The sequence below is a fragment of the Dermacentor andersoni genome, chromosome 3 (assembly GCF_023375885.2).
Source record: "Dermacentor andersoni chromosome 3, qqDerAnde1_hic_scaffold, whole genome shotgun sequence".
NCBI classification, from domain to species: Eukaryota; Metazoa; Arthropoda; class Arachnida; order Ixodida; family Ixodidae; genus Dermacentor; species Dermacentor andersoni.
In genome coordinates, this window is record NC_092816.1 from 30,552,261 (window position 1) to 30,569,347 (window position 17,087).

The 17,087-nt window shown below is 50.8% G+C and overlaps 1 protein-coding gene across 1 annotated transcript in view; it reads left to right on the forward strand.

The window, feature by feature from the left end:
• Nucleotides 1-16,166, forward strand: part of alpha-Man-IIb (alpha-Mannosidase class II b) — an 85,494-nt gene extending 69,328 nt beyond the window's left edge. Inside the window, exons 2-4 of the mRNA XM_050167844.3 lie at nucleotides 203-375; nucleotides 7,468-7,776; nucleotides 9,503-16,166. Of these exons, the coding sequence (XP_050023801.2) occupies nucleotides 203-375; nucleotides 7,468-7,776; nucleotides 9,503-12,104 (3,084 nt within the window). The 3' untranslated portion in view covers nucleotides 12,105-16,166. The remainder of the gene's footprint in view (nucleotides 1-202; nucleotides 376-7,467; nucleotides 7,777-9,502) is intronic.
• Nucleotides 16,167-17,087: the final 921 nt, after the last annotated feature.

Sequence of the window (17,087 nt, forward strand, 5' to 3'; positions counted from 1 at the left end):
GGTGTCACGCGAGAAGAAAGAGGAAGACGGGTCGAGCCCAGTGTGAGAACGCGACTGCCGCGGATTTCTTCACGACCGCAGTGACCTTTACTTGTGGGCACAAGTTCGCCCTTAATAAATATCGCCGTTTTATTAACATCGTTGCAACATTTGTGTTTATGGCCAGCGGAACATGGTATTAAATGTACTGTTGCCATTCCAGGTGATCGTGATCCCGCACTCGCACAATGACCCGGGCTGGCTGAAGACGTTCGAGGGCTACTTCTTGAGTAACACGGCGCACATACTGAACAACATGGTGGAGTTCCTGCAGAGGCACAAGGACTTCTCCTTCCTGTGGGCCGAGATGTGCTTCTTCTCACGCTGGTGGCGCAGGTGTGTGCAGAGCCCTACTTGGCGTTTTTTTCTTCTCCTCGAGGAAAACAAGCTTTTTCTACTGCATAAGCGCTAAAAGTTAGTTACAAATGCTCTAAGGACCGAATTGCGACGTATGACTCTCCATGACTTCTCCAAACTATTCTGCGAGACTTGCTGTATACGCGTCTTCTCAACCTCACTCTATCCCCCATATTCTTGCCTGAAACCTTTCATAATTAATCTTCTTCGCATTAACAACGCGGCGTTTATGTTCTATAATCTTAATGTCTTTCCTTTCTTCTTTTCGTAGAGTGCGTGACCAATCAATTGGTCAATCAATCAACTACCCAACCAATAGATAAATAAATAAATAAATAAATAAATAAATAAATAAATAAATAAATAAATAAATAAATAAATAAATAAACCCTTCACCATGTCCCGCTGTCGGGGCCACATTGTCAGGAATACGACCTGTTTACTGTGTCCTACTTGGGTTTCTGTCATCGTATTCGCGCTTATCGAAGTTTAAATATGTACATGATGAACGAACTAGCTGAAGAACTAGCCTAACATCGTTTATTTGTAGTCTCCGCCCTTTCACCTTTGCTGTACACTGGAAGTGCTTTTTTTTTTTTTTTTCTTGCAACGTTGATTGGGCAGTAGCAGTCTTTTGCAGTTTACGTCCAAAATGTTGTACATCTGTCAAGGGGACTGCTTCGCTCAAACGACAGCGCTAAATCCTCACAGAGAGGCGTACGTAAGCGTCGCGTATTTTTCTGATATTGTGTTTCGGCGTCCCGGCTAATGAGGGCTTTACTCTGCGCACACGCGCAGACTGCTTCGAGGGCCGATGCGGACCCGCATGCGGAACGCCCGGGAACGTCACGATATTGGCGAAGTGTCAGGCTGAATGCTTTTCGACGAGGAGGAGACGCTACTCGGATATATGTGTAATTTAATGCCGGCGTAGTGTTATTTTTTTCTTCGTTACGTCGGCGACATCTCCCGCATCACGTTGGTTGATGGTGTACTGAATACCGCTAAACTGCTGCTTAACTAAACTAATCTGCTAATAAACTAAGCCGTACAGGTAGCAGGTTGCTTTATGGCCTGAACATAAAAGAGGGTGGGGGGGGGTAGCGGGGGCTGGGAAAACATCGGCCACTAGTTCTCAGTTCGGTGCATACATGTGAACGAGTAGTCCACGACAAGAGAAGGAGGAGACAGTGCTGGCGAGACGACAGAAATACGGACACTCAGCCAGTGGCAGCTAATGATCTATAACTTTTCAATTATCTTATTTCATTGTGCTAGTCGATCGAAACTCTGCTAGCTTGGCCCGTCATCTTCTTTACGCCGTCATCGTCAGGTGGCCTTTCTCGTCCTCCGCCTTCTCACCCTCGCAATAGGTGGTTTCCAAAACTTCGCGTCATTGACTTATTTCCGGTTCCTGCAATCGCTTTCGGAACATGCAGTTAGCAAAAGCATAGCCCTCGAGGTCCGTTTTCGTTACCCTGAGAGAGTCGCCGCAGGGGCGTGGATTTGGGCGCCGCCCTTATACGGCGAAGAAAAACAAAACTTTAGAGCCACCACCAGGGATGGAACTCGTGCAACTCGATGCGACAGTGCGTGGTTAGCTGCCGGACGCGCCATTCACTTGTCGCGCAGCTGTCACATGTGGGAAATACTGGAAATAGGCTTTTCCTCAGTATGGAGGTTGCCCCCTTACAAGATGGCCGACTGCCCACTCATGGCACCATAGAGCCTAAGGTAGGCTTGCAAACAGCGAAAATGTAGACAGGAGGAGATGGGGAGTATTCCAACCTTGGCCAGCATTGCACAGACAACCTGCGTTGGCAGCTCAAAAAATTGGCAGATCCCACGCACTGTGGGAATCGACGTAAACGAAGCTTTGTATGCTGTTTGCTTTGATTGACGATTATGAGCACTGATGTTGGCGGCGAATATATATGTGTAATTTCCTTAGCGTTTGGTCGAACGCGAGTGTGGTGAATTGATGTTAAACATTACCTTGCTTGCACTACTGCTGTTTCTCTGCGTAGTCCACAGAACACACGTAGAGACGTGTTTGCTTGAGGCGTTGTTGCGCGTCATTGTTCATGATCTCTGAGAGGGTTGATCGTTATCATTACTTCACATGACACATTGCATCGTGGCAGAAGTGTTAAACATTAATTGAATTATGGGGCTATGCGTAATTAAATTATTTATCACGAATATATGTACACATTGTATGCATACATTTGCGGTCTGCACCATGTTTCGCTGCGTAGCGAAGCCGCTCCTGTTCCGCGCGACGCGTCTTTCGAGGCTGGCTGTCCTCGACGCTGAGTGCACGCTTTGGAGCCATTCTTCTGGCGCATGTTTACGTGCTCCTTCTGCACACGTTACCAGCACGCTGTTAAACGCCAGCTCCAAGCGCTCTCTCCAGGCTATGGACGATTATAATGTTTACATTATCGCAGCCCAGCAAGCGACTTCCACAGCCAAGCACCTGCATTTTTGTCGCAGAGGAAAGCAAGCACAGCACGCGCCATGCGCACACACTGTGAAACACTGCCGCGGCGGCGCCGGCTGGGATGCGCGGAGGCGAGCGCCGTCTAGTGGTGTTGCAAGAAACCCAGCGTCGCTCGCGAGCAAGGCCACAGCAGCAGCGCCCGGAAAGTCGGGAGAAGAAGCAAAGAAAGCTTCGCTTTAAATACAGCTTCGAGCTCAAGCAATGAAACGCATTTGGAACCGCCTGAAAGATGTCTAGGGCGGTTGTATCGACGTCTCTAAAGGCGTGATATATAGACACTGTAGACGTCTATGCGATGACGCCACCTTACATTGACAAGAAAAATGGAAAGAAAACCGCATATTATTGATTTAATTTTAACTGTTGCGTATGCGTACCTACAAAACACATAGCATCCCTTACATTAAGCATGGGAGAGCCGATGACCTTCCCGTAATGTTTTGAACCTTCTACTCAGCCGCCATCTTGTTTAAACAGCAAAGTAGCCCACGTCATTTTTGACTTCGATTCCGCCTTCTCGAAGCTGCAACTTTTGCCTGTTTCGTCAGAGCTTGAACGAAGCTTAAGATGATTGGTCACTGACCGCTTAAGTGTATATTTAGTCGTCTACGTTTGAAACACAGCCCCGGTGGCAAGTCTAGTGGCATCGGCTCTGCTTTGTTTTCACATTTATTGCGACCTCCTCCTTCTTGTGAAAGTCAAAGTACATGTGCAGGGAAGCGCACTTGCACATTTTCACGTATCACGTATTTGTTCGGGGTTTTGCGTGCCTCGCCCAGGGGAGAGGTGGGGGAGAGGTCGGAGGCCGCAGCCGCCACTACTGGACTGGACGAAGGCGACATTGTGTGTCCATCGCTAAGAAGTATAGTTGTCATTGAGAATTAGCGGTTTCCGCTTTGGGAGCCTGCTGCGGACGCAGTAAGTGATCTCAGAACGGCAGTAATCATTGACGTCTGCTGATTTTCTCTTGAGGCTGTTAGCTTCCGTACATTCTTGCAGGGAAAGACTGAAGACTCAAGAAACTCGAGGTGCTCAATGCCGTAACGCTGTATTCCTCCTTCAACTCCCATTTCTGCTATGGCAGAGATCAAAGGCTAATTTCGAAGACCAGAACTGCTTCATGAAATTACACGCTCAGAATTCAACTCTGGCTTTTTAATCTGGCCCATTTCGTTTTGTCAGATTCATTCTGAAAGGGTGCGTCGTCATGCCCTCTAGTTCAGGCTGCCGATAATAACGTTTGCTTTATATCGGCGCGCAAATTTCTACGAGCGTTTCTTTGCGTTCCGCACGAAGTAATTTAAAATGTTGCTTCTCTATATGAACTTTCATTGCCTTCCTTGCCTTCAGTACGCACATCTGAAATCCCTCCTCCGACTTATCGCAAGGCAGGGGGGCTTCACTGCCGATGCCGATAGTATTGCGCCGGAGCCAGCACTTGTGTAGCACAGGGAAGTGGCCTCGCGTCTCGGTTGTCTTAAGAAAGGCAGTAGTATTTCATCCTCTTCGGACACTGGAAGCTTGTTATTTCGCGTCGCCTTTAATATTGTACTTGACGGATAGCACATCTTTCTTTATTATTTCCCTTTTACGCCGGCTCGGCCAGTGTTTTGTTTCAGTTCACGAAAATTCGACGGCGTTTTGAAAACAGTCCCTCGAAGTAATCCTCACTGTCTTTAATGCTCACTCCATTTAATGTATCCGTGTTATAGAGTACAATTTACGCTGCCTAGAAAACTAATGTCTGTTTTTTTAATTAAATCTTAACATGTTTCTTAGTCGTCGGCATAGGTATCGCAGGAATTATTTAATGTATCCGTGTTATAGAGTACAATTTATGCTGCCTAGTAAACTAATGTCTGTTTTTTTAATTAAATCTTAACATGTTTCTTAGTCGTCGGCATAGGTATCGCAGGAATTACAAACGTTCGTAGTGAGTATATTGTCGACCATGAAGACGACGTGGAGTGTGGCTTACAAGACACCGAATTTCGTTGAAAACCGCTGTATGCTATTCGAGGAAAAAATAAGAGAGAATACGGAGGCCGAACTTGACGCAGAGATAAACACACTGTCGTCGTTCTACCATTGTTCGCGCTTTCTCTGCGTTTTCGGTGAGTCACTGTTAGATATGGGGCTATTTCCTGCGTCTACTTCGAGTTCCCCAGACCACATCGAATCGCAGCACAACTAATTGAGAAGCGCAGAAACGCGGAAAGCACATTCCAGAGGAGCGCTCGAGCAAACAAGTTGAAGGCCCCCACTTCGTACGCCGCCGGTGGAGCTATTCAATGCTTGGTTCTTCCAGAAGGCGAGGGGATAGCCCGGCACTGTTCCAGGTAACGTGAGTCCCGAAGCCAGACGGCTGTGATGTACCGGGAAGGCCTGGCAGCGTCGCACCGGTCGCCTTTGAAGAAGGCATTTGCAAGCCAGCGGAGCCGTACCGCCGGGAGTAGGTGGGCCCTCGGACAATTGGGGCCCAAGCGTCGCCTCACCGGCCGCCTTTGAAGAGAGTATTGCACCACAGCAAGGCAAGACCGCGGGGAGCCGCCGGGTGTGACATCACCGCACGGGTGCCTACCATTGGCCGAAGGTGGCGTCATCTGAGCGGGCTCTCCCATTGGCCGAACATGACGCGTCTTCCAGTCATCGAAGGGCTTAAAAGACGCAGACTGGGAGCAGCAGAAGAGCATTCCAGAGATTCCTAGAGCATTCCCTGATTCACCTCTCTCGAACTTCTTGCCGCGGGCCGCAGCGTCCGAGTTGCTGCCGGCCCGATATGACTGTACGACTGTTCATTGACGTCTCACTGTATATAATGTAAAATAGACCTCCCAAGTGTTCTTCATCTCGAAGTCCGTCCTCAACTCCTACATCACATATATATACAACAAGGCTATGGCCTATCCACAACAGTTTCTTGCTGAAGCGTTTCGTCACACCTCTCTTTAGAGCCCTGTAGTATCTTGTTGCAAAAATAAGAAAAGAAAGAAAGAAAAGAAAGCATACTCTCACGGGAGTTTGTGGATTCAAGATAGGGTACGGAAAAATATGTGGTTTGGAGATTTTTGTGGCCTTCCTTAACCTCTGCTATAGCACTGTCGCACGTGCCTTAAATAGCCCTCGTATATACAATTCGTCGTTCAACAAAAACATCGTTCCATCGCTCTAGGCAGAAGTCATTGGGGCTGTACGGCGATGAATCTGCAGGTTCGTTGTTGTGTACCATCTTGGGCGAATGATTAATTAATTGAGTTTATTCACTTCAGGCAGGGCTTCATTTTGTTTTTCGCTCTACAACGAACGGTTTATCTGACGTCGAAGTTCTAGCTTCAAGTGCTATCACTTGATTGTGAGCGATAAACAATTAGGAGATCCGGGACGCTCGATGTTTTTGTTAGTTCAAATGAATGAATGAAGCTTTATTTCCCATTGAACATTGATGAGAGGGGGAAAAAGAAAGCCGTAAAGAGACGGCTTGAAAAACTCTCAACCTCCTGACAACACACGGCAGCGGCAGGTGTTGCGTACTCCAGGGTAGCGTATCGTACTGCTGCCAAGTTGTAGCGACGCCTGCCTATCGAAGCCTGACCGACGTTACTATTGGGTAGCGTGGCGCTGTCGGCGGGCTGCAGGCATCCGGTAGACCATGTCGACCAGGCAAGGACGAGACGATTTCTAGTGCGAAACTTGCACGGTTTATTCAAAGGTTGGTGAAAGGTGAAGAGAAGAGAATGAAGTGTAAAAAAGGTACAATTCGGAGCCCCTTAAATATGCTCTCTGTAATCGTGGGAGGGATCTTGCTTCCGTCTACGTCACGTGACAGGCACAGAGCGGAAAGAGGGCCCCGCCTCCGTTTATACCAAGCCTCTGGTTATACCAAGCCTCCGGGAATTGTAGATGCTTGTCTTCTTTGCGCGTTGCTGGTTCGTGGAAGTTCTCCTGTAGAGTTTGACAGTTCGAGGAAAGGGCCCCTCTAAAGTCGCACACACACAAAAGAGGCCCGTAAACACTGCGGGGCTTCCGCTAGACCGGCACACACTCGAGATGACCATGGCGAATTAGGAAGTCACGCTTCGTTTCGACGAGGCATGGTGGGCGAAAATCCTTTTTGCACGGCGTGCTAGATGCCAACCGTAACACAATTCATCAAAACACGCAATAAAGAAAAGACAGCAAAGGCAAAAATGTCGTATGGCTCACGATGTATTGCTCAGGATTCAGTGTCTATTTTCTTCATATTGTTGCGCGAACGAAGCACTAATTACTCAGAAAAATATCTGCAAGGTGTATTTGCAAAACATATTGCAACGCTGACGAATCTGGTTCATGGCTTGCACGATTCGTTACCGTCGTCGTCGAGACGACTGTGCTCCGGCCTTCTTGAATGGACGCGTGTATCAACAGGATCCGATTGTTTTAGTCTGCTGTCACTTTTTTCTTATTCGGGTTGCATTTCTCTGGGATAGAGCAATTAACTTCTGCGTTGAGCACGAACCAGACAGTGAAACACCGTCTCTGCCGACTTGTCTAAGTAGCCGTGCTTTTTCACTGCTCTTCTCGTGCAGCCTGGAGAACCGGCCGCACCTTCGGGACGCTGTCCGACACCTGGTGCACCGTGGCCAGCTGGAGATGGTGACGGGTGGCTGGGTGATGACGGACGAGGCGGCCGCCCACTACTACGCCATGGTGGACCAGCTGGTCGAAGGACACCAGTGGCTGCGCTCCACCCTGGGTGTGGTGCCGCGCGCCGGCTGGTCCATCGACCCGTTCGGGCACGGTGCGACCGTGCCGTACCTGTTGCAGGCCGCCGGCATCCGCAGCACGTTTATCCAGCGGACGCACTTCGCTTGGAAAGAGTTTCTCGCCGCGAGGAGGTTCGTGTGGGTCGCACGCTTGTTTGCAGTCTGTAGAACGACTTATGAAACTAAAGCTTTAACGAGGTTGAATGGGGTAGCGGGTAAGCAGGCGGCGGGGGGAGGGTATCCTTTATTTTAGATGACATTAGGAGAAAAAAATGATGTTGAGCAGGCCACGTAATGCGTGAGACTGATAACCGGTGGTCTGTTGGAGTTACGGAATCTGTGCCAAGTGAAGGGAAGCGCAGTTGAGGATGGCAGTAAACTAGGTGCTGCGATGAAATTAGGAAATTTACAGCCACGAAAGAGCGTCAACTGGCGCAAGACAAGGGTAAGTCGCTGGGGGAGGCTTTCGTCCTGCAGTGGACACAAATACGACGATGATGATGACCGGCTGTAAAACACAGCTTACGTGTTCCTCTGCCTCGTTTGCATGGTTTCACATAGTCATTCATGTTACTGATCTCGCCACAACGTGTGCTGATAAACTGCAGTACTAGCTGGCAGCTAGTGGTGCCTTCTTATAGTGCAGTGTAGCGTTTCGTATTCGTAGGCTGTGCGACTAACTCTGAAATCACCGATTCTTGGCTTGTCAGAGTGGGTTTTGTTACTTACGGATGGGGATTGTGCAGACTATCAAAAGTGATGCATCAGAAGTGATGTGTTCGCCGCATTTTTCTCGCCTGCGTTACAGCTTACTATCAGTTTTTGTGTGTGCACAGCGTTATATTCGGAGTGTTGCGAAGGGTTCGAAGACACTATAGGTGGAGAAATGTTGCCCTCAAGTGTATGTGAGAATACTCTGGCGTGTGTTGTCTAAATGGCTGTCCGTAATCATGAGTGCATCACATAGAAGTGCAAACATAAAAAAAAAAGAAACTGGCGTTCATTGTGCCTTTGATACAAGAAATGCAGTTATCCAAAATACATAAACAAGTAATCATTTCTCGATGGAACACGGTTAGGAATTGAGGGAGTTAAGCTCACTACGCAAAGTCACCAAGGAAATGTTCGGATATTCCGGACACCGACAAAGGCCGTTCGCGGGCGCAGTCTTGCAAACAAAAATCCGTCCGAGTGATTGTATTTGCCCGCGCAGGCTTCTCGCTCTGCAGCCCATTGGGAGGCCTTTCGTGTCAACATCCCGCGAGGTGTGCCGACAAGCGCCCGCTCAGTCCGCGCTGGACGTCGTCACAAAATGGTCCCGAAGCGAGAATTAGGCACAGCCAAGTTACTCTCGCTCCCGAGTAATCTACGCTGTCAGGTGGCGCTAGCATTGGCGCTAGCATGACATCTCCCGCCGGTGGCTGCGTCACTACAACACCGACTTCCACCGTCGCTTGGACGTCATGCAGTGAAGCCGAATGTCAGGAGATGCGAAAACTGTGCGGGCAACATTGTACGCGAGGGAGTCGAGCGCTCCCGCAGGCGGTAAGCCATAGGCACAACTGTTGAGAAACAAGGCGTTGTGAGGCGACAGTGAAGAACCGAAGTGATGCGCGTTCGGTGGATGACTGACAAAACCTGACATTGCTTCTGCATGCCAGATATGCAGGTTACATAATGTGGTTCTAATCCATTATAGCTTCCCATTTACTTGAGAAGGGAGATTGTAGTAAAGCAGAAGTCGCTGAAGTAAAGATAGAAGTGAAGAGCATTAAAGTTCTACTTCTATAAGAGACAGCGATAATTGTTTTCTACCTTACGCAGAAGGTGGCACTAATCGTATCGTTGCACCTCGCAGGGACCTCGAGTTTCTTTGGAAGACTCCTTTCCCGACGTCTTACTACAACGACTCAGGCCTGCTGACGCATATGGCACCGTTCGAGCTGTACAGCATCAAGCACACTTGCGGACCCAACACGGACGTGTGCCTCAAGTTCGACTTCCGCCGGCTCGCTGGCGAGTACACCGAGAGCCGCGCGTCCCAGGTCGCCGACCACAACGTGGCCACCCTAGCCGAACTGCTTTTGGGCCAATACGGGCGCATTGGCTCGCTGTTTCCGCACAACGTCGCCCTGGTTCCGCTCGGGGATGACTTCCGGTTCGACCACGACATCGAGTGGGAGCAGCAGTACGCCAACTATCGCAAGCTGTTCGACTACATCAACAAGAGCAAGCGGCTGCACGCGCACGTGCGCTTCGGCACCCTCAGCGACTACTTCGAAGAGGTCTACACTCGGATGGAGAAGGGCGTCTCGCACGAGCACCCGTTCGCCAAGCTCACCGGAGACTTCCTTCCGTACGGTGACATGTACGCCGAGGGCAAGCCTTCCTACTGGACGGGCTACTTCACCACACGACCCTACCTGAAACACTTTTCCCGGGAGCTGGAGCACTGGCTTCGTGCGGCCGAGATCCTCTTCAGTCTCGCCCGTGTCTACCTGAACGAGAGCGGTCAGACGGACCTGGGCCGCCGACTGGATGCCGACTACGTCTTCCTCGTGCAGACCAGGGACGCCCTGGGCCTCTTCCAGCACCACGACGCCATCACGGGAACGTCCAAGGAAGGCGTCATGACCGACTACGGGTCGCGCATGTACAACGGCATGAAGGAGGCCATGGGCGTCATCGCTCATGCCGCCCAATATCTAATGCTCGTCGAGCAGCCGATGGTCAACGCCGCGATCCACTCGCCGAGGCCGGTAACGTCGTACCTCTTTCCCGACGTGCAGAGGCCCACTTATGACGTGCTCCCAATCAAGCTGCCACTTACCGTGCCCGAGGTTCACGGCCGCAAGATAGTCCTCTACAACTCACACGCGCAAGCTCTGCAGGAGGTTGTTCGCGTGGACGTATCTGACCCCGTCGCCAGGGTGCTCGATTCGACGGGCGAAGACGTCTTGTTCCAGCTCAACCCTGTGTGGACCGACGCTGCTGCCGTGTCCAGCGTCGTGTTCGAGCTGGTCTTCGTCGCCAAGCTCGAGCCGCTGTCGCTGAGCACATACACTCTGCTCGTCGAGTCTGGGAGGCTAACGACGCCGAAGACAAGGGTCTCAATGTTCGTCGGCGACTCGTGGTCCGGTGCCGGCGCGCAGTCCATCTTCAACTTCGAGAGCCCGCACACGAAGCCCGTTGTCCTGTCGACTCCATACGTGGAGGCGACATTCTCTCACGAGACGGGCCTCCTGCGTTCAATCAGGTTGCTCAAGAGCGGTCTGGAGAGGCGGGTGAACGTCTCCTTCAACGCGTACAGATCGCTCGAGTTCCACAGCGGCGCCTACCTCTTCGAGCCGGACGCCAGCGACCCGTTCGTGAACGTCACCGGGCGTTTTCCGATTGTGCGCGTCGTCCAGGGACCGATCACCTCCGAGCTTGTGGCTGCCTACGCGGACGGTCTGACGCACACGTTCCGCGTGTACCACGTCGACGGCTTCCTCGGAGGCGGCCTCGAGATGAGCGTCGTGTTCGACTTGTCCAGGCGCTCCGATTACAACGTCGAGATGTTTATGAAGCTGGACACGGACGTGGACAACAGCGATCGCACCTTCTACACGGACTCGTCGGGATTCCAAATGACGAAGCGCATCACCGACGTGCGGTTGCCCGTCGAGGCCAACTACTACCCGGTGACCGCTGCCGCCTACCTGGAGGACGAGCTGTCGCGCGTGACGCTCCTGGTGTCGCACGCGCACGGCGCCGCGAGCGTCCAGCCGGGATCGCTGGAAGTGATGCTGGATCGCAAGCTGCGTTACGACGACAGCCGCGGTCTCGGCGAAGGCGTGCTGGACGTGCGCGAGACGCAGGCCGACTTCTGGTTGCTCCTGGAACCAAGGGTCGCCGATGATTCCGGCAAAGGCAACGATCGAAACAAGCCGGTGGGCGAAAATGACAGCGGCAGGAAATCACAGGACGTCCCCAACCTGTCCTCGCTGGCGCACTCGCTTTCGCAGCGGCTCCTCTACCCGGTCGTCGTGCTGGCCACCGAAGGACAGCAGCACCGAGCGCTTCATCCGGGCTTCAGTTTTCTGCACGCGGGCTATCCGTGTTCGACGTGGATGATGAACCTGCGCACGACGCCTCTGGAAGAAGACTTCGACCGTCCTTCGAAGAGCAGCCTGTTGATTCTGCACCACAAGGCCGGCTCTTGCCGCGTGGCGAGCGTCGGTCCGGCATCGTGCGAGTTGGAGAGGCCTTCAGCATCGTCGGGCGCGGGGCCTCAAGGTGACGCGCCCTCTTCCAGACGCGCGTCATCGCGACCCGAGAAGTTCCGGCTCATCAAGGTGCAGTCGGTGCACAGGACTACGTTGACTGGCGTCCGAAACGGCGCCAGGCTGCCCGACGTGCATGCGATCGACGTGCCGCCCATGGAGATTGTGACGCTCAATGTGACTTTTGGTCCGTAAGCGCGAAGATTCGGAAAGAGGGCTAGTCTGTGGTTAGATACTCTGCGAAAGGCGTTTGTAGACATTTGGGATAATGCTAAGCGTGCCAGTAACGGGGATCGGCGTATGGCTGACTGTTGTGATGGATCAAGCTCGCTGTGACCTGCCATGGTTACTTGTTCTAGCTCACTGTAGAAGTTTCAAGATCTGTTTCAAGCCGCGTGTGTCAAAGGTTGCCGGTTTCCACTGGACGGCCTCAAGTTGGTTGTGCGAATCTGCGTCCTTGCGCATTAATGGGCGTGTCGTGTGTGTGAGTTGTTCGCGCCGAATGCGTGCATGCGCGGTTTTCGTCGAAAGCGGCTGTGGCCGGAAGGTTGAGTAACGTTGAAACTGTTTCAGAATCTCTCATTGCCGCGATTCTGTGTGTGCAAGTTGTCTCAAACAAGCGCCACTGTGTCGCGTTTCGCGCTTTCCCAATCCCTGAGCCTATCCTCACCTTTGGCGCTCTGCCGATATGTCGCGACATACGTTGGTCGAAGATGTTGCGGGTGCCAACTCGTGACGGACAGGAGACCGCGCTGTGCGTTGTAACCAGCTGTGAAGAAGCGAATTTGTCTATTTTAAAGAGAATGAGGTTCGCTGACCTCCGCGAAGTTTTCTGCTGCTGGGTATGAACATATCGGCCTGAAGTTGATCGTGAGAGAAGGACAGTTCTTAATAGACTGTACTCGAGGTATCGTAAGTGCGCAGCTTTAAGATAACAACGGGGCGAATAGGCTTATACACTATAGTTCCGGTACAAAAGGCGGGTAAAAGTATTCCTTTGTCGTCCATAAGTGACGCGGTTAATGTAGTAGTTCGTATGGTTGTCCATTAAGGGTAAATGCTAAAGGTTGTCGCGCTTCGCACGTTGGCGTGAATCCTGTAGCTGTCACTCTTGCAACTCTTTGTTCACCTCTTGCATGTTTGTACCTGCTCTCCCGAGAATCTATTTACAGACTTCGATTTGAAGTCGGAAACGCGGTAGCCGCGCCTACGATGAGTATTAATAACACGAGTGACGTTCGAAGGCAACTCAGGGTATGACCACACGTGGCACGAGAAAGCTTTACGCAGCCTTCACTCCGCACACTCACTGCGGAGCTAGCGTCGCTGCAGTGATTTGTTTACTTTGTTTTTATCATTTTTATGTTGCCTCAAACTCAACTACACTGGTAGGCGCGCGGCGCCAGCCGTGGGTTGAGTACGAGTGAAACAGAATCAGCTGTCATCGGGTTTTACGAATTGAGGTTTTGGATAACGACTTGATTGAAGCGCATGCGAACCCGGGTGTCGGAGCGTATAATACAAAAACAGATCGTTATTCAAAAGTCGGAACGCGGCGTGTCGTGCTGTCCCCAGCTGTATCTTTTTTTTTTTTTTTTCTTCACCAGGTGTAAATTTTTCTTGACAACGAAGTGGCCTCGCATTGCTAGATCCTTCATGCCAGTGCGCAATTGACATTAGCGATCTCAGTCGTGCTTGAGTACTATCGATCTGTTCGATGCTTGGTGTCCGGGGGACCACCGACTTCTAGCCCTGGGTCTGGTGGCACTATCGTCGCTTTGCTTTCGCGGAGGCAATCTTCGTAAATTACATTTCGCCTATTTACAAAATTGTGAAACTGACAGTTCTGACGCGAGTTGCTTATAATTTTTTTTTCTCTCTCTGGTCTGCTTGTAAGCGTAGACGTTTGCCTATCGGTAGCGCCTCGAACAGTGGCTTACGTCGACGACTCTTCTGAAGCGAATCATCGGTGCGGTTGTCACTTATGGTACCGACTTCGGCTGGACCCGGAGATGCTTCCGCAGCGGGCGCGAGGCCGCCAAGACTTTTGCGTACTGAAATCAGACGCTTTGACAAGCAGTATAACGCCATGTATCGACCTGTCTTCCGTAGTTGACGACATTCACTGTGGATCACAAGCTCTGCATCAGAGCGTGTATATACGTGTAGATAGAAAATAACTTTATTGGTTGCGCGAAGATGAGCAATTTCGAAAGCTTACACCAAACATGTGTAATCTTGCGCAAAGCGCTTTCTTTTCTTTTTTCTTTTTCAGCAGTTTCATTCGCGTACGCACTGCTGACGAGCTGCACCTTTTCTGCAGGCACATAGTTTCCAGGCGCCTAATTGCGAGATTATTTATTGCAGAGAAATGGCACATGGCCATAAACGGTAACACGGACAGACGCCCTCGTGCGTTCGTGATATGTGGCCGGGTCATGTCTAACGCGTAATTGTTGCTTGTTTGCTTGCGCTTAGTGAAGCAAGTATCTTGCAATACGGCCATTCACCACCACAGCCGCTCCGTATAATGTTGCGTGTAGAGGTGTTTCTTCCTTTCTTTCTTTTTTTTTGTTTCTGTTTCTTTTTTCTCAATACGAACTACCGTGCAATCCTAACTCACAACTCCACTGTGTTTCGCTCTCCGCACTGCGTTTGCTTCGCGTCACTTATCTCTTATAGGCTTATTGCTGCAAAGTTATCGTTTTCGCTTAGCCAATGCTTCAGTCGACGACTGAAAAAATAAAAAATAAAATACTTCCACGTAGCTAGAAGTGGCTTACAAAAGGACGCGTCGATTCGACCTTCACCGGGGTCGAATCTCAGCCGCTGCTGCTGCGACTCGGAGGCGACACAATCAAATATGTAAACGTGCTAGTAGCGTGCGCGTGTTTGGAACATTGCACGCGTGCGGTTGTGTGTATGCAGGTGCGAATTCCTGGCGACGATTTTGCTTCCGCGGAATTAAGAGTGTCGTGCTTTGACTATCAAATACCATCTGCTGCTGACATTCAGCAGCGGACGTAAATTAAGTGTGCGAGGCTGGTTAAGCTTTCGGGCTCTTGAACAGTGCGTTTACTCCGTCGCCAGCCGCGCACGAACCATTGGGGGGCAGCAGCCGCTGGATACGGCCTTCTGCGCGTCAAAGAAGGCCTAGCTCGCACCGACTTTCAATATTCAATTTAAATCATGTTTGGTCATTCCGCTAACTGCAACCGCCAGTGCAACCCAAGTTGTAAGCACAATCTGAGCGCTGTGATGACACTTCGCGCAACGCCCGCAAAAGACATTTCTGGTTGCAGGCGTAGTGCGAGCAGGCACCAAGTCGTATCTGTCGTTCGTGTCGATATTATTGTGTACATCCGCGATCGATGTTAGCAGGAACGCATGTGTGTCATATAAGACTCAAAACTGAGACCCAGAAGGGGGAACAGCTGTCGAATCAGCTGCAAATTTCTGCCCCACTGTTTTGTGTGTTTCGCTGTCGTGCTGCGTGTCATCATAGACGTCGAAATCAAAGCCCCTTTTTTCTTTTGCATTTTTTGAACGTTGGTTAGTCCTTCTGTCTGCAGGTGGAAACAAGTTCGTACACCGTGAAGCAGCTGCAACAGAGACCTGTCGTACACCTTCATCAAGTTCCTTTTGTGTCGGAAGTGACGTAGACGTGCGTTAAACATTGCTGTTTACGTCATCGTGTCGCACTCGAATCGCGTCCCAGATCTTCGATGTCGACGAGCTGCACAGTTCGAGCGCCACACCTGGCCTCACTTGTACAAATGGCTTCGAGTGTAAATCTGTATATGTATACACGTCACCCAGGAGTAGTAATAATATATATTGACCGTTCTTTAAAGTAATATATTTTGTTTTGAACATTGAAAGAGTTTATACCCGAATGTGCAAGGCACGAGTTGCCAGGCACACCGTGATAACGTGACGCGTTGGCGCTGTGACCTTTGTGCGGCGAGAGAGAGAGAGAGAGAGAGAGAGAGAGGGCCAGGCTTTCAGCAATACCAAAAGCGCTTTCAAACCTATAACGCTGGTGTTGAGTTTCGCTGTATCGGACGTCCGTACAAGAGCCTGCGTGTCGAACAGAAGACAGCCACCTTTCCTTATGTTGGTTTTTTTTTTTTTTTGAACCCATGCCAAATCACCGATGTGTCAAGTCTGTACCTGTGTCTCCTTTTTTTTTTTCTTTTTTGTCTCCGTCAAAAATAAAAAAAAAGCTCACAGTCATGGAGCGTTACGTTAATCCAAGTCGATTTCTTGTGTTCCTTACAGGCGACTTTGGCCTGAAAAATTAAAGGTTACATTATGGGGTTTTATGTATGGTATGGTATGAAGAACTTTATTTTGGTCCTGAGGGATCAGTCTGGGACTGATGCGGGCCGCTCCCACGTCGGTACAGAGAGGCCGAGCCCGTCTTTTGACATGATTTGATTATGAGGCACGCGCCGTAGTGGAGGACTCCGGAAATTTCGACCACCTGGGGTTCTTTAACGTGCACCTAAACCTAATTACACGGGTGTTTTCGCATTTCGCCCCCATCGAAATGGGGCTGCCGTGGCGGGGATTCGATCCCGCGACCTCGTGCTGTACAGCCCAACACCATAGCCACTGAGCAACCACGGCGGGTGCGACTTTGGCCTGCTGCATAAAACGGGTGAAACATCTTAAACGCACACATATAGCTTGTTCTGTTCAATATAATCCAGCAAGCCGATGTCTACAGTGTGTACCATAGATGTGTAGATAGACCCGTCTCAAAGATCGGCCGTTTTGTCAAGAAGCAAGCTTGATTATACGACAACGCTAGTCTAGTCCACGCTTGTGGATGTCCACTGGACGCGGCGGACGTGGCGGACGTGGCGCACCGCGGGGACAGTTTCAAAACGAAGCTTTGTATGGCTAGGCCAAACGAAAATGTGGCTGTCCGCGCCTGTGTACTGAAAACTATCATCATCAGCAATGGCTCGAGCGTCGTCTTCTTCCACCGCTAGCTCGTTGGCGCCCCTCGGCGCAACCGCGCGAACGCGCTCGTGCTACCCCTCCCGTGTTCGTCGTCGTCTTCATCCGCAGCTGGCTCCGTTGCCGCTCTTCATTCCAGCGTAGAATTTTTCTGTCGTCCGGACCGGGGCGACGTATGGACGGACGAACGTACGTACATTCAACCACAGA